Source organism: Apodemus sylvaticus, chromosome 10 (assembly GCF_947179515.1).
Source record: "Apodemus sylvaticus chromosome 10, mApoSyl1.1, whole genome shotgun sequence".
NCBI lineage: Eukaryota > Metazoa > Chordata > Mammalia > Rodentia > Muridae > Apodemus > Apodemus sylvaticus.
Window position 1 is genome coordinate 6,206,257 of NC_067481.1, and position 17,289 is coordinate 6,223,545.

General features: G+C 50.0%; 2 protein-coding genes across 2 annotated transcripts in view; one reads left to right on the plus strand and one right to left on the minus strand.

Moving 5' to 3' along the window:
• Positions 1-4,800: 4,800 nt before the first annotated feature.
• Positions 4,801-14,120, minus strand: Galr2 (galanin receptor 2). The gene is made up of 3 exons (XM_052194410.1): positions 13,867-14,120; positions 7,075-7,694; positions 4,801-5,987 (listed from the first exon to the last, which is right to left on the minus strand). Exons 1-3 carry the CDS (start codon positions 13,930-13,932, stop codon positions 5,237-5,239), a joined length of 1,437 nt encoding a protein of 478 aa, XP_052050370.1. The 5' UTR covers positions 13,933-14,120; the 3' UTR covers positions 4,801-5,236.
• An 84-nt stretch (positions 14,121-14,204) lies between these two features.
• Srp68 (signal recognition particle 68) overlaps positions 14,205-17,289 on the plus strand; it is a 29,385-nt gene continuing 26,300 nt past the window's right edge. Inside the window, exons 1-2 of the mRNA XM_052194411.1 lie at positions 14,205-14,413; positions 16,352-16,418. Coding sequence (XP_052050371.1) covers positions 14,233-14,413; positions 16,352-16,418 — 248 coding nt within the window. The 5' untranslated portion in view covers positions 14,205-14,232. The remainder of the gene's footprint in view (positions 14,414-16,351; positions 16,419-17,289) is intronic.

A 17,289-nucleotide genomic window follows, 5' to 3' on the forward strand; every position in this document is an offset into this window, starting at 1 on the left:
CCAGCCGGGTGAGTGTGAAGTCCTTCGGAATGGAGACCCGTGCGCCCCACCCAGGAGCCCCGCCCCCAATAGTCCTGGCATCTGTGTCTTCCCTGCGGCCATCATCTGCCGCACCAGCACTCACCCAGGACCTAGGTCCTTTCCTGTCTTGGGTTTCCATGATGGAGTGCATCTGCTGGGGCCACAAGATGGCTTCTGATTATAAAGAAGACAGATGGGCACCCCCAGCTGCCACGTGGGTACCAGGAATAGGATGGCAAGCTCCCCTCTGATCTGCTTTCATCCTTTCAGCCCACTGATGTGGATGGGCTCAAAGAGAAATAGGCCACATTGCAGCCAGCAGACCTAGGGGAAAGGCATTACACCCCACTCTCTTAGGTAGGGCGTTATCCGTATGCTGAGCTCTGGGAGTCCGATGGCTGTTGGGAGGGAGGCAGGGCTGCTCTGTCTCTGGTCCCTGTGGATCTAGTACACTTCAAAAAGTGTTTGGAGGAGTTCTGAGCCACCCTCTGGGGCCAGCCACTGAGCCACCTTGTCCCCAGCTTTTGTGCTCGCCAGCCAGGCTGTGCAGCAGTGGTTGGGGAGGCTTAGGCTGAGAGTGTGAGTGACAGGGACGGGGGCAAAGCAGGACACCCCTGGATCAAACCGGAGGAGCATGAATGTAAAGTTGGGCCCTACCGCTAGGACGGCAGAGAGCGACTGTGTTCAAGAAGGCGCATTGGGACAATGGTTTAGTTTCCTTTGCTACACAGAGGGGGAGTTAGGAAGCTTGAGCCTCCTGTTAGAGAATGGAGCTGACATGTCTCTCTGAGACACTGTTGTGACCCTCACCTAGCTGGCGGACCTGTACTACACCCTTAAGTCTGTATCCCTAGGCCCACCCTGTTACAGAGCAGGCCACGTGCACATACCCTGCCAGGGGCTGGATCAGACTTGCACATGCTCACATGCAGACGGCCACAGGCATGAGCCACATGCATGAGGAAGCAGGTGTGGTCACAGCTGTAGCCCGGCCCCTCCTTGAGCGCCTTCATCCTCCAGGAGCTGCTGTCGGGGAAAGAATGTTCTTCCAGAGCAATGGTCAAAGACTGGAATTCTTCGTCCAGAGTCTCCCTTCTTTAGATGCTCGACTAATTAAAGTTTGGGTCTGGCCCATCCTAAGCTTCCTCTAGAGGGGGGAAACACCCTCTTGGAAGACTTTGCCGGGCACGGACTTCTCTTGGGTGCCATGTAGGCCTTCAGAGGGATGAATCTGTCCTGCTTCAAAGCTGCTTCTACCTCGGGAGGACAGAATGGGGCCCAGAGCCAGGCACCAGCAGAGCCAATGCTGGGAGCCGTCAGCACAGCAGGCCCAGCCCTCCAAGCCTGGCCGCTGTGGGTATGGTTAGATTTCTCTGAGGCCCATGCCCCTGGCCCTCCACTGCCGCCATAAGCCTTGGGCTCTGCCTGCCTTCCATATTAGGCCCTGGGTCCTCCTGAGCACTCAGTTCTCTGGGCACAGGTTTGGGGCTGCTCTCATCCCTAAGACTGCATGTGCACAGCACCCATGGGGCTGGGAAAAGCAGAGCTGCAGAAGCCGACTGCCGGTGGAAGCAGGTCAGCCTGGGCACGGGCTCGAGAGAGCACATCTTACACGAGGGGCAGAGCCTGCGGGGGAGGAGTGGAGGAAGGTAGGGAGCACTGTCACTGTGTAGACACACACTCAGTGGTTCGGAGGGACAGCGGGCCTCACACACATGAGCTAATAGCAGTGCCTTCCTGAGACCCAGCAGCACCAGGATGGATTTGAGCTCTGTATTCTGGTTCAGCTAGAGGAAAAAAGGCATTTCCTGGGTCGTGGTGGGATGGACCAGACAGCGGGGGAGCACAGACGCTCTGGGTGCCTTCCATCCCCTCCCCTCTACCAGGCCCTACCAGTTTCTTCTCGGGTAGACTGTCACCTGGAGGCAGGGCAGGGGTGCAGAGGTGGGCCTGAGCTTTCAAATTGTGAACTGTGTCTTCTCCCTTGACACAATCTTGAGAGTCTTCCCCATGGACCTGAATCTCCATCAGCTCCATCACTAAAAGGGATGGGATGCAAAAAGGGTGACCTATGAAGAGAGAGACCAGAGCCCACAGAAGCTGTAGGATTCTGATGGCCTCTACGGGCAGGCAGGGGTGGGGTGGGGGTCGGGGAGCTAATCTACAAATCTCCCTAGCTTTTAGAAGCGCCTTAGATGGTCTCCAGTTAAAGAAGGGTCTTAGATTCAGAGATGAGTTCTCCTGTGGAGATAACGCACTTGGCAGGGGACTGACTGCAGCTCCTCTCTGCCCTCCATTTCACTCTAGAAACACTAGGGCCCACGGGGCGGCAGCTGTGGGCTTTTTGGGAGCACTTGGCCTGTTCAGCGTCTGGTGGGTTTGTGCATATGACTGGGCAGCTGCTTCTTCAGTTGCTTTTGGGAATGAGCCTCTGGGTCTAGCACTCTTGGCCCAGACACTGAAGCCTGCCTTGGCTGTGGAGAACAGTCTCTCTGGGGAGAAAAGACTGAAGTGACAAGAGCCAGCGGTTGTGAGAGCGAGCGGCTGTGAGAGCTGTAGCCTGTGGCACTGGAGGGTTGTGAGGATCCTCCTAGGGGAACTGGAGATGGACTTTCTTGGGCGATGGAGAATCTGTGCCATCGAGCTGTCATAAAACTGGGTGGGTAGAGGGGAGTATACTAGTTTAAAGGACCACGGAGCCCCGTGTCACACCCGCCTGGAGACCAGCCTCCTCCCTGACGTCCCACCCCAGAATTGGGAGAACCAGTGTTGCTGAAAGGGTAGAAACTGAAGCTGCAGTCACTGTGGTCCCTAGGAAACAGAGGGGCTCGAAGTTCCAGTTGGTCTCTGTAGTTAGGGCCAGGGTAGCTCCACATGGCCAACCTGGTCTGCCCATAGCCTTCAGGGAGAAGCACCATGGCCAGGGCCTAGGCCATTCTTGTGCTGGGATAGGAGCGATCCCATTTTGCCAGCCACACCAGAACTCCAGTAAAGCCTTGTCTTCCACATGTACATGGACTTGAACTTAGTCGATGATGCAGGCTGATGCTTTGGAGTGTGGCCCCAGCCCTGCCTCCCCAGGTGGGCGCTTACCAGCCTTAGCATCAACACAGGACGGGGAGCGGGACACCAGATTGGTTGCTGCCACAGGCAGCAAGAAGCCCAAGTACTGGCCAAGACTGCCCTCTCCCCAGATTGACACCGGATCCTGAGCCTTCCTGCATTGTCAGAGGACGCGCCACATTAAACATGGTGGGCACACCTGTGCGCTCGCCTGCACTCCCAGTTCTTAGAATCTGGATGATGGCCAAGCTGATGGGTGGGTCAGGCTTACCACTGGACCCACACCCTAACACTTAAAACCTGAGCCCTCTGCCGCCAGCCGCTGGGACCCTGGGGAGCTGGGCTTCAACCTGCACTCGGCCCATGCCCTGGGGCCTGAGCCGCTGGATGGAGGCAGCTGCTCTGTGCGAGGGCTAAGCCTTGGACCCAGCGTGCCTTCACCCGGCTCTGCAAACACCCAAAGGCAAAGCTTAGTGTCCAGCCGGGCGGTGGTGGCGCACGCCTGTAATCCCAGCACTCTGGGAGGCAGAGGCAGGCGGATTTCTGAGTTCGAGGCCAGCCTGCTCTACAAAGTGAGTTCCAGGGTAGCCAGGGCTACACAGAGAAATCCTGTCTCGAAAAAAATCAAATCCAAAAAAACCAAAACAAAAAACAAAACAAAGCTTAGGGTCCAGCCTCAGCTACTGCACCTACCTTCACGTCCTTTGCTGCTCCATTTCCAGCACTGGGAACACTGCACTGTGAGACAAGCCTTTGTTTCTTTTCTCTCTTGAGTTTTACTTATTTGTGTATGAGTATCCTGTGTGCATATGTGGTGCATGCCAGAAGAGGGCATCAGATCCCATTACATGGTTGTGAGCCACCATGTGTAGGTGCTGGGAATTGAACTTGGGACCTCTGGAAGAGCAGCCAGTGCTCTTAGCCACTGAGCCATCTTTCCAGCTCCAATTTATCTCTTCTACGTGACCCTAATTGGCGTAGGCTGTGCGCTTTAGTGACCTTGGCTAAAGTCAGCCCACTCCACCGTGTGAGATGACGATGTCTTGACCCGTTTACTCCTTAGACACTTCTAGTTCATGTGAAGTGCCTTGGCCCAAGAACTCAGGGACAGATGGAGACCAACTTGGGGCTCTCGTGTTCTGCCAAATCAGCTTGCCCCAAATCAAAGGGACTTAAAATCAGTCGCTGTAGGGTATGAGGAGTGGAGCTTACTGGAAGGTGACTTTTTGACCCCAAGCAAAAATTAAGATGCTGGATACTTGGTCCTGTCCAAGCCGCAGGCAGGGAGGCAAATACAAGGTCAGTAGTAAAGCACTAATCAGGCTGCCCAGACTTAGTCCCCAGGGAGCAGGCAGCCCACGAGAGCCCCCCTAAACTTGTGCATGGAAAAACTAAAACAGAAATGCAAGTGGTTCCTGTTGTCCTTCAGCCTGCTCAAATGTGTCACTTGTCTTGATCATATGAATTGGCTGATGACTTAGTGACGTATGAACAACTAACACCTCTGGGTGATAGCATGTTAGGCATCACTGAATCCATAGCGGCTAGGATTCAGCATAGAGGCTCTCTGTTTCAGCTGCTGTCTTTACGCTAGCCACCCTGCTCCCCTCACCCTGGAAAGGCCCAGAGAATTTTTACCCTGGGGTTTGGGGTTTCCTGACAGAAGTCCCACACACCTCACAGCATATGAAATGGTTTGAGCCTTTTCAATTTTTTTTAAGATTTATTTATTATATGTAAGTACACTGTAGCTATCTTCAGACACCCCAGAGGAGGGCATCTGATCTCATTACAGATGGTTGTTAGCCACCATGTGGTTGCTGGGATTTGAACTTAGGACCTTTGGAAGAGCACTCAGTGCTCTTAACCGCTAAGCCATCTCTCCAGCCCCGCCTTTTCAATTTTTTATTGTACAAACTGATCTCAGGTAGTTTGAGCAGTCCTCAAGCTGGCTGGTTTTCTGCCCCTGCTCCACTTCCCAGGTGCTAGGATTGAAGGGCTATGTCACCACTCTCGCAGTCCGTGCAATTTAATAATAGAGAAGGTTCCCTACAATCCTCGGTCTTTAGCTGCAACCCTGTAAGATCCAAGCACAACCCCCGAGTATCCTCAGGTCACACTGTCCAGAAGCTGTTAGATGCCCGTTGGTCCTTTAACAGGCTGGATCAAGGGTTCTACTTGAGGCTGTGCAGTTGGGAAGTGCGGGTGCTGGGACAAGGGGTCCGGCTCCTTCGCTCACCTGTGTCAGGTCTGTGGACTCATGTTCCAGCCTACTGCCACCGTGGTTCCCAGGCGCCAGGATGCACACTCGGCCTGAAGCTCGCCTCGGGGCGCGGCGCAGCAGGCCGGCACAGATTTTGCGGAAACCTTTGCGGAAATGCTTGGAGACCAGAGCGTAAACAATGGGGTTGACACACGAGTTGGCATAAGAAACTAGGTGTGAAAGGATGCGCAGCGCGTAAGTGGCACGCGTGAGCGGGAAGCGACCAAACCACACGCAGAGGATAAGCGCGTGGTGGGGCATCCAACAGAGGCAGAAGAGTACCGCCACGATGACGATCATCCGCGTCACCTTGCGCTTGGCGCGCTGGGAACCTGAGCCTGTAGCCACTGGGTCGACTGTGCGCCAGAGGTGGTGCAGGGTACGCGCGTAGGTCAGGCTGAGGACCAGCACGGGCAACAGGTAGCTAAAGACAAAAGTGCAGAGGTCCATGGCGCGACGCTGAGGTGCGCTCCATGCTGGGTGGCACACCGTCAGGTTGGCCAGCTGCGACTGACTGTAGTAGCTCAGGTAGGGCCCGGAGAAGAGCAGCGCTAGCCCCCAGATGAGCCCGATGGCCGCCAGCGCGTTTCGAGGTGTGCGCAACTCTCGGGAGTGCAGCGGGTAGCGGATGGCCAGATACCTGTGTGGACAGTCAGTGGGTGGGGGCGGGGAGGGCGTCAGGTAAGCGAGAGGATTCAGTACTTCATGGCTAGGCCATTACCAACCCTGGGAATGTGGCTACCGACCTACTCCACGCGAAAGAGCACCCCCAAAGCACTGAAGACTCAACATTGTAGAATCTGCCTAGACTTCTAGGGGCAGTGATTATTATCCTCTTGTGACAACTGAGGGAGGCGGATCCCTGATGCCTGAGGCTCTAACAGACACCCTGGAGAAGACTTGGGTCAAGGTACAGCAAGGAAATTCCTGAAGAAAGCTGAAGTTTTGTGCGCCCCATCAGCAGACTCAGAACCCACATGTTGCACTCAGTGGAAACCAGAGAAGAATGAGGACCTCGGCTTCTCTTCACAGCTCTTCTGTGGGGAGGTCCCAGGGATGTGACAGGGCAGGAAACTAATGACACCTGACCAGGATTTCCTCCCCAGGACCTATTTCTAGTGTCTTTTCCAGTCAAGATCCCTTCAGGGCCTTCCTGAATTTTCTTTTTCTGGGTCCTTTAGCTAGGGAAAGCGCATCAAATTGCTGGCGTCTCTGGGCAGGGAGCCTTGGCTTGGAGGTTTTGGGCGTCCCCTAGGAGCCCTCACTCATGCTCCATTGGCCGTCAGCACGGCTCTATCCAAAGTACAGCCCAGTCCTAAGCCTAAGGCAGGACAACCGCACGGGTGCTGAGCTCGGTGCCCAGAAGCAAACACTTCTCTGAAGCTCTCGATTAGCATCTGAATACTGGCAAGGTACTTTACAAGTCTGAGTACTGCCGTGTTTCACAGAGACATTTAGCTCAAGCAGCAATGACTTAACGACCCCAGAGATCGATTTCCCCAGTTCTCAGGTCGAGGAGGACCGACTTAATCTAGGGACTCTCTTAGTCACTGAATCTTAATCTCTTTTCTCCTTGTGTTTTTACTTTGTAATGCCAGTGTTTTTACTTTGTAATGTCAGTGTTCTCACCCTCTCTGCGCATCCCTCTAGGATCCCTGCGTAGCGACTCCAGCCCAAGCTCCTACCTGGGTACCCAGTTTCTCAGCCACAACAGAAAGTTCCCTCACCTGTCCAGGGAGACGGTGGCCAGCGTGAAGCTGCTGGCGTGCATAGTGAGGAAGATGAGGAAATGGACGGCCTTGCAGAGCAGCGAGCCGAACACCCAATCGTCCAGGGTATAGATGGTGGCCTGGAAAGGCACGCAGCACACGATGAAACACAGGTCGGCCACGCCCAGGTTGAGGATGAACAGGTTGGTGGTGCTGACCGCTTGGCCGCCGCGCAGCAGCACCGCCAGCACCAGCGCGTTGCCCACAGTGCCCACGAGGAAGATGAGCGCGAAAAATAGGGGCACGAGGACCGCTTCCGGGTGCCAGCCGCCGCCACCGTCCTGGCGCGTGTCCTCCGCCCCCTGGCTGCCCGAACCATTCATGGTATCACTAAAGCGGACGCCGCCCTGCCCTGCCTCCCGCAGCGTCCCAGCGAGACTGCCGAGCTCCAGGATCCAGAGCAGGGGTGCGCGGGGACGGGAGGAGGAGCGAGCACCCAGAGTGTAGGATGGTAGCCCGCTCCGGCTGGCCGGGAGGGGTGCTGTCCAAGGACCCTGGATCCATTCGGCTCCCGCGCTCAAGTCCTGGGACGCGCTCTGCTTTAGACTCGAGTCACTCTCTGGCTTGTCACACTGGCCCTGGAATGGTGGAGAGGGAGCAGGGTGCATGTGGGACATGGGGCGCCTTTAAGAGACCCACCCCATTCTTGGAATGAGGTTGCTGACGCTGTAGTTGGTCACCCCCAAGGCTCTCCCCCCACCCCCAACTAGCAAAGTGGAATGACGAGCCATATTTCTAGGCCTCTCCTATTTCTAATTCCTTGGAATACCTCAGCCTGCCACAGAGGAATTCCAGAGACCAACCCAGAGGAGGCAGAAAGGAAGGTGTTTTTTTTTCTTGTTTTGAGACTGGGTGTCTCTGTGTAAAGCAAACTCTCCCTGACTCAGGCTTCTGCATCGGTCTCTGTGGTGCTGGGATTTTAGCCATGTGCCACTATGCCTGGAAATTTTCATCTTTTTTTTTCATCTTCTAATTTCCCTCCATCTTAACCCAGAAGTTCACCAAATATGTACTATTATCCCCCTGTCTGTGGACCTCATGTCCCTTGACCGGGATGGAATGGCCTAGAAACACTGCCTTCAAAGAAGTGTGAGGTAAGAAATACCTCAGTGCAGGGGACTGAGTCTCAGTGCAGGGTTGGAACAAGGCTCAGTGGTTAAGAGCACTTGCCGCTCATGCAGAGGACCCAGGTTCGATTCCTAGCACCCACATGTCAGCTCTCACAGCTTCCAGTTCCAGGAGGTCTGATACTCTCTTCTCCTCCACGGGCTCCTGAATAAATATGATGCATATGTACTCACAAAGACACACACACACACACACACACATTTACATCCTGCACAAATAAACCAAATACAGGGAGATGTAAGACTGGAAACCAGTTTATTAGTGGATCAAATCTATTAAAGCATCCAGTCTTTACTAAAAGGGGTGGGGGGAGGCTAGAAAGATGGCTCAGCAGTTAAGAGCACTGACCGCTCTTCCAAAGGTCCTGAGTTCAATTCCCAGTAACCACATGGTGACTCACAACCATCTGTAATGGGATCAGATGCCTTCTTCTAGTGTGTCTGAAGACTGCTACAGTGTACTTATATAAAATAACTAAATAAATATTTTTTTAAAAAAAAAAACAGATCTTAGCCATAAATATTCTTTTCCTAAAACTGGGCTTTGTTGACTCAGACATGTAATAACAGCATTCTGAGGGCTGAAATGGGAGACCTGCAAGTTAAAGGCCAGCCTGGGCTACATAGTGAGTTAGAGGCCAGCCTGGGCTACAAAGAAAGGCATTGTCAAAAATAAAAATAAAGAAAAAAGAATGTGACATTAATTGTCAACATATGTGTGTCCCCTGGGGATTGAATCCTGGGCCTCAGGCGTGCTTGGTAAACATTCTACCACCAAGTCATATCCTTATTGCAGAGAAACATAATTTAACTGGATGTGATATACATCTATAGTCTCAGCTACTTAGGAGTCCAAGGCAGAAGGACCATTTGAGTCCAGAGGTTCAAAGCCAGCCCGGACAATAAAATGAGACGCCACCAAAAAGAAAACAAGAAAACTAAACAAAGGGACTGGAGAGATGGCTCAGCGGTTAAGAACACTGACTGTTTTTCCGGAGGTCCTGAGTTAAATTCCCAGCACCCACATGGTGGCTCACAACCATACATAATGAGATCACAACCATGTGTAATGTGATGGTGTGTAATAAGACTCTTCTGGTGTGTCTGGAGACAGCTACAGTGTACTTACATATAATAAATAAATCTTTAAAAAAATGAAAACTAACCAAAAAACTCACAACCAAACATTTGAACATAGGTATAACAGTGAGGAGTGGGGGTGGGGTAGGTACAGAAGGAGGGAGCAGGAAGCAAAGATGCTCTGCTGTGGGGGTGCGGTGGGTCCCCAAGTCATGGCTGGCGTGGCTCAATTGAATGAGTAAGAATGGTGGCAAGAGATGAGGGCAAATAGCCTTTAAAAAAAGAATTGTGGGAGCAGGGCGGTGGTGGCTCACACCTTTAGTCCCAGCACTTGGGAGGCAGAGGCAGGCAGATTTCTGAGTTCAAGGCCAGCCTGGTCTACAGAGTGAGTTCTAGGATAGCCAGGACTACACAGAGGAACCCTGTCTCGAAGAAACCAAATCCAAAAAACTGAAAGGAAAAAAAAAAAAAAAAAAAAGAACAGAGCCTGAGTCCTCTGCAAGAACAGTAAATACTCTTGAAGTCTGAGCTATCTTTCCTACCCTGTTCTCCAGCCACCTTTTATTTACTTATTTTTAAATTAGAACCTTATTTGTTAGCCAGGCGTGGTGGCGCACGCCTGTAATCCCAGCACTTGGGAGGCAGAGGCAGGCAGATTTCTGAGTTCGAGGCCAGTCTGGTCTACAGAGTGAGTTCCAGGACAGCCAGGGCTACACAGAGAAACCCTGTCTCAAAAAAAAAAAAAAAAAAAAAAAAAAAAAAAAAACCCAAAAAACCAAAAAAACCCCAAAACCTTATTTGTATTTTATGTACACTAGTGTTTTACCTGCATGTATGTCTGTGTGAGGATATTGAATCCCCTGGAACTGAAGCCACCGACAGTTGTGAGCTGCCATGTGGTTTCTGGGAATTGAATCCGGTCCTCTGAAAGAGCAGCCAGTGCTCTAACCACTGAGCTAGCTCTCTAGCTGCCCCCCTCTACGTTTTTTAGATTTGTTTATATGTGAATATTTTTCCTGCATATATATGTATGCACCATATGCCTAGTGCCCACAGAAGGTAGAGACACTAGACTCCCTAGAACTGGTCTTACAGATGGTTGTAAGGCATTGTGTGGATGCTAGGAAACGAACCTGGGTCCTTTGCAAGGGCAACAGGTGCTCTTAACTACTGACTGAACCATCTCTTCAGCCATCTATGATTAATCAATTGACTGACCGACTGACTGATTGATTGACAGGGTCTCATATAGTCAGGTTAGCCTAGAACTTGCTATATAGCCAAAGACCTTGAACTCTTGATCTTCCTGCCTCCACCTCCCAAATCTTACGGCTTCAAGTCCGGTGTATGTGGTGCCGGGGATCGGATCTGAGACTCGGGGCGTAGCAGAGAAGCGGTTCAGCTGAGCAGCATCTCTGGCCCCATCTCTTTCCAGTCTGAGGGCAGCGGCATTTAGTGCAGGAACGTGAGGAGGTTCTGAAGGGCTCTGAGGAGAAACTTGCTCTCTCCTCCCCACAGCTTCCCCTCAGTGCCATGGCGGCAGTATGCCGCACGTTTGCTCACCTAAAGTCGTCATACTCACACATACATGTTCTGTTCTTGTTTCGGGAAAGGAGCCTTCCTTGTGTGTGTGATGTGATGCCCAATGTCTTAAACATTTCTCTCCCCACTTTACGGGCCACCTCCACATCCGAGCCTCCGGCAAGCCTTGATCTTTCTAAGATGTGTATTGTTTCAATCCAGGCATTTTATACACAGAGAATCACAAGACATGAGCTCTTTGGCGTCTGGCTTCTTTCACCTACTGTTTATTTATTTATTTTTATTATTATTATTATTTTTTATTTGCTCTTTTCAAGACGGTTTCTCTGTGTAGCCCTGGCTGTCCTGGAACTCACTCTGTAGACCAGGCTGGCCTCGAACTCAGAAATCCGCCTGCCTCTGCCTCCCAGAGTGCTAGGATTACAGGTGTGCGCCACCACCACCCGGCTCACCTACTGTTTATTATAATATCCTCAGGGCTCATCCATGCTGTGACAGGGTTGGTATTCCTCTTCTTTTTATGGCCAAGGATAATAATATCACAAGGTTGTGCAGCATCTTTTCCATTTAAACGTGATAGATACTTAAGAGACATATTTATTTTTTTATTGCTCGTTTGTTTTTTTTTAAAGATTTATTTACTTATTACATATACAATGTTCTGTCTGTATGTATGTTTACACACCAGAAGAGGGCACCAGATCTCATTACAGATGGTTGTGAGCCAACATGTGGTTGCTGGGATTTGAACTCAGGAACTCTGGAAGAGCAGTCGGTGCTCTTAACCACTGAGCTGTCTCTCTAGCCCTACTCATTTGATTATTGAGACAGGGTTTTTCTGTGTAGTCCTGGCTGTCCTGGAACTCTGAAGACTAGATTACCTCTGCCTTCTGAGGGCTGGGGTTGAAGCTATACCCACCACCGCCCAAGTTGATTATATATATATATATAAATTATATATTATATATATAAATTATATATATATTATATATAATGATGGCTGATTTTGTCAACTTGACATATCTAGGTAGAGGAAACTCTTTAATTAAGAAAAAGACTCCAGAAAATTGGCTTGCTGGCGAGAGTCTTGATTAGTGATTAACTTGGGAGGTACCAGCTCACTGGAGATGGCGCTGGTTCCGAATCATGGAAGAAATGAGCAAGCCACTAGGCAGCATTCATTCCTGGTGGCTTCTGCTTTAGTTCCTGCCTCCAGGCTCTGCCTTGAGCTCCCATGCTGACTTCTCTCAGTGATGGAGTATTTGTTACCTGAGAGCAGAGCAGAGATGAAATAGACCCTTTCCTCTCCCAGCTGCTTTGGTCATGGTGTTTGCCTCAGGGTTTCATTGCTGTGAAGAGATACCACAGCCGAGGTGACTCTTATAAAGGACAACATTTAATTAGGGGCTGGCTCACGGTTCCGGAGGTTCAGTCCATTGTCATGGCGGGAAGCACGGCAGCGTGCAGGCCGACCTGGGGCTGGAGGAGCTGAGAGTTCTACATCCCAACCAGAAGGGAGCAGAAAGGGACTGTCTTCTGCAGGCAGCCAGGAGGTGGCTCTAATTCCACACAGGATGTGCTTGAGCAGAGACCTCAAAGCCCGCTCCCACAGTGACACACTTCCTCCGACAAGGCCATATCTCACGGGCCAAGCATTCAAACACCAACCAATAGACCAAACCTATTCAACCACCACCATGTTTTATCACATCAGTAGAAATCCTAAGACATTATTTATTCGTGGTTTTAACCCCTTCCTCCCACCCCTTTCCCTATGGCCCCTCCCCTGGCCTCAGTCCTTGGGGTCAGTGAACTCATCCAACAGAGAGCAGCTTCCCAATAAACCTTAATATAATCAGAAAAAAAAAAGCTTAAATGGCAAATCCTTTTTCCTGCTGAGCCATCTCAAAGGCCTATTGTTTAGTTGTGTGTGTGTGTGTGTGTGTGTGTGTGTGTAAGCTCATGCTTCACACTCAGTATGTGGCTGAAAGTTGGAGGACCACTTTTTGGGAGTTAGTTTTTGCCTTCCACATTCTGGAAGCAGTTTGTCTCATTTTTTTTCAAAAACATTAATCTTTATTTTTATTTTCTTTTATGTGTATGAATGTTCTGTCTACATACATGTCTGTATACATGCCTGTATACATGTGTGTAGTGTACTAAGAGGCCAGAAGAGGGTTGGATCCCATGGGACTGAAATTCTAGATGGTTTTGAGTCACTATTTGCGTGCTAAAAATTAAACCCAGGCCGGGCGGTGGTGGTGGTGGTGCATGCCTGTAAGCCCAGCACTCTGGGAGGCAGAGGCAGGCGGATCTCTGAGTTCGAGGCCAGCCTGGTCTACAGAGTGAGTTCCAGGACAGCCAGGGCTATACAGAGAAACCCTGTCTCGAAAAAAACAAATCCAAAAAACCAAAACCAAACCAAACCAAAACAACAACAACAACAACAACAAAAAACAGATCCTCTTGCAAGAGCACCCAGTATTCTTAACCATTGAACCATCTGTCCATGCTTAGTCTCCCTTAATGCCTTTGCTCAAAAACTACATACTCCACACTAGCTGGCCTCTGAACTCCGATGGGGATGAGGGAGTTGTAGACATAATTTTTTGCAACCTATTTTAACAATACAAAGGGACAGACTGAGTTACCAGTCCAGCATCTTTGCACATCTTTACTTCCGGAGTGCACAACAACAAAGACTCATAACAGTCATCCTTGGATGGCCACACAATCTAGACGAGGTCACTGGTCTCAAGCTCCTATTGGGAACACTGCCTTCCGACTGAGGCTAGTGCTTCTCACCATCAACCTCAGGGAAAAAAATATAGAACTGTGGAAGCAGTTACATACAAGCCAAGAGTTCTCTAGAATGGGGAACCTCTTTTTCAGATTTACAATCAGGAATCCGAAGTGTTTAGGCTTTCACTATTTTTTCCCTCTCTCTCTCTCTCTCTCTCTTTTTTTTAAAATAAGGTCTAAGTGTGCAGCCCAGACTGACCTCAACTCGAGGCAATCCTCCAGCCTCAGTCTCCCCGGTACTGGGGTTAAAGGCATGCACTTCCATTCTCCGGGTGCAGAGTGTATGAGGTGGGCATCTTGCTCGGGTCCTCCTACCCTTGGTGGACTTGGAGCAAGGCTAATCCTCAGGAACGCCGAGACCTAGCAACAATCAGGAGCTTAATTCAGGACGCGCAGTCGCACACCAACACCCTGCAAAGGCACAAGAAAAACGCTGTCGGCGGCGGCGGCGGCGGCGGCGGAGTCCGTCAGTGTACCGTCGGCCCCGCCAGGAAAGTGCCGCTCTCTCTCGCTACTGGTCGTCTCGCCTGCTCCATCCCATCCTGCTTTGCGGCTCAGGGGCAAGATGGCTGCTGAGAAGCAGATCCCGGGTGGTGGTAGTGGTGGTAGTGGAAGCGGCGGCGGTGGCGGCAGCGGAGGGAGTGGTGGTGGACGCAGTGCCGCAGGAGATGAGAATAAAGAAAACGAACGCCCTTCAGCCGGATCGAAGGCAAACAAAGAGTTCGGGGATAGCCTGAGTTTGGAGAGTATCCTAGAGCAGTGGCCTAACTCGCAATGACTACGTGTCGATCTGGAGGGCTGGGGGCGGGAGAGGCAGCGGGGCCGGCACCTGGGCTGCGGAGGCCGAGGCTTGCCGTTTCTCTTGCTCTTCACTTTCGGCCTTCCCACGTCCATGCTTTGCCTTTCGTCCTGTCTATCCTCGCATGCTCCTCGTTTTCCAGAGGTTTTTTTTTTTTTTTTTTTTTTTTTTTTTTTGCAAGTGGTGTAAAGATGTTGGGTAGGTTTCCCTCTGTTGTCCCTCAGATGTCCAGTTGGAGGGCTGAGCTGGGATTGACACTCTGCCCACCCTGCAGAGCTCCTGGTTTGGTACCTTGAGCCACCGGTCTGTGGAGAGGAAACTGCAGCCTTCACAGTTGAATGTAGAGCTGTTGTCGGACAGCTGTTGTATACTGGTTAACAAAAAGCTAGATGCTTTGAAAATGGAGGTAGACTGCTCTCCGGAATAGCTTCTTACCTGTTTTGCATATAGGTTACTTTAGTTTGTTAATATCATGTGTATAGTTTTTTAAAGTAGGTCTGTAAGGCATTTTATCTTGTTGGACTCTTCTCCAAGAACTGGAGGAATTACTTTTTTTTTTTTTGAGTGTACAAGTCTGCGTGGGTATGGGTGTAGGTGTAAGCGCCAGTGCTGTGTGTGCAGGTCAGAGGTCAATATTGTCTTCCTAATTCTTTATTTTGAGACTGGGTCTCCCACCAAAAGTGCAGCTCACTACTTGAGATAGACTGTATGATCAAGTAGGCTCCCGGGATCTTTCAGTTTCTTGCCATCCCCACTTTGGGACTGCATGTGCAAACAGCAGTATGGCCTTTTTACATGGGTTCTGGGAAGCCCCAACTCATGACCCCATGCTTGCTAACAGCAAGTCCTTTACCAGCCAGGCAATCTCCCCAACCTTCAGGAATCATTTTCTGGCTTGTATTAGTTTATATATCATTTGTGTGGTTGCAACAGTATGTGGCTTTTTTGGGTTTTATGTGTTTTATTTTATGCGTGTGTTTGCCTCCATGTTTGTGTGCCACATGTATGCCTGGTGCCCACAAAGGCCTGAAGAACATGTGGATCTCCAGGAACTGGAGTTACAGATGTTAAGCACCTCCACGTGGGTGCTGGGAGTCGAACCTGGCTTCCTCTGGAAGAGCAGGAAGTGCTGTTAACCACGGTTTTTTTGTTTCTGAAACAAAGTTTGGCTGTGTAGCCCAGTCTGGCCTTGAACTGCTTCTTGGTGCTATTCCTTCTGAGTGCTGAGATTATAGGCATAGACTGTTGGTGTTCTTTGTGGCTTTTTGAGTTATGTGTATCAAATGGAGATGATTTAGTGGAATTTCTGAAATAAAGCATACACATATTTTGTGTAAATGCTCATTGGTTCATACTTTGCTTTTTGCTTTAGTGTTATTGTTCTTACTACATGTTAGAATGCCCAGGAAGAAGAAAAACTTGGATTTTTTTTTTTTATGGAAATTGGCATATCTTGGTTGATACTTGCTGTTCATAGATTTTGGAAGCGTTACAGCTATTGTAAATTTGGCAAGCACCGGCGGCATATAGCTGTGTAGTTGGCCTATAGCTGTGTAGTTGGAACCTGACATTTATAACTGGAGTCTCCTCGAACGAGTGACGTGTGAGATCCAGGTGGACACCTCAGAGGCAGCATTTAGAACACCATGGCTTATTTAATCTGCTGGGTTTGAGATACCCCACCAGCTCTGCCCTCCCTTTCTGTCTGAAAATAGTAACAGTTGGGACAGTTCGCAGCCTTGTCCTTTGATAAGGTAGCTATTGGAAAGTTACAAAAGGATCCATGGTTAGCGTCCCTGGACTCCTACAGAGTTTGGTGTGTCAGTTCAGCGCTTGACCTGCTGGGTTCTTACTGCTGTAAGCTTTTCCTTGATCCCGGCTCCAGTTCTGCAGATCATTAAGGAGTCCCAGCAGCAACATGGCCTACGGCACGGAGACTTCCAGCGGTACAGGTCAGTGTCCCACACACTCTGTGTGCATCAGTAACTGTGGCATCTTCTAACCTAGCTGCTTTTGTTAGTCTCCTGTTCACCCTGCTGTATGGGGAAATGTCCCTAAATGGTTGTGCATTATACCTCATCTTCAGAAGGTATGTATTCTAAGTTTGAATTTTGGTGAGGGCTGGAGAGATGGCTCAGTGTGAAAAGCACCACAGGACCTAGACCTAGGTTTGATTCCCACCATCCAGTTGGCTCACAACCATGTGTAGAATTCCAGTTTCGGGAAGTTGAAAGCTCTCACCTGGTCCCTGACAGCACTCCATGCATGTCAAGTACAGATGTACATTCAGGCAAGCACTCATACACATAAAGAATAAAAATAATCTTTTTATGGTTTGAGTGCTTGCTGAGGTCTGTTAGGTCTGTTTGTCTTTGATTAAGGAGCTTGGGAGATTTTCCCTATAAAGTCACTTATTCATATATAAGTATTTTATAAGAAAACTTTGAAATTCTGTGAATGTGCATTCTTGTTAGGCACATGGTGTGTTCCTGTATATTCTGTAGGGTCCTATTGATTTTATGACTAATAAGCTAATATTATTTTGATGCTTAAATTGACTCAGGCTTAGTCCATAGAAACCCTTTCAGGTGGCCTCTTTGACATAACTGACGCCAGTCTCCCCTTACTTAGCTAAGTATCCTGTAGTCACTTTCGCATATACTAGAATGTGCCCCTTTTAAATGCAACTTTATTTTTATTGGGGTAGAGCCCAGGGTCATTGGGTGTTTGGAAGAACTTTATTACTAAGCTTCATTCCACCTGAGTGCATCTGGTTTAGATGCAGTGTCTGCGTTAGGTGTTCTGAACCAGCGTCCGTGGGCT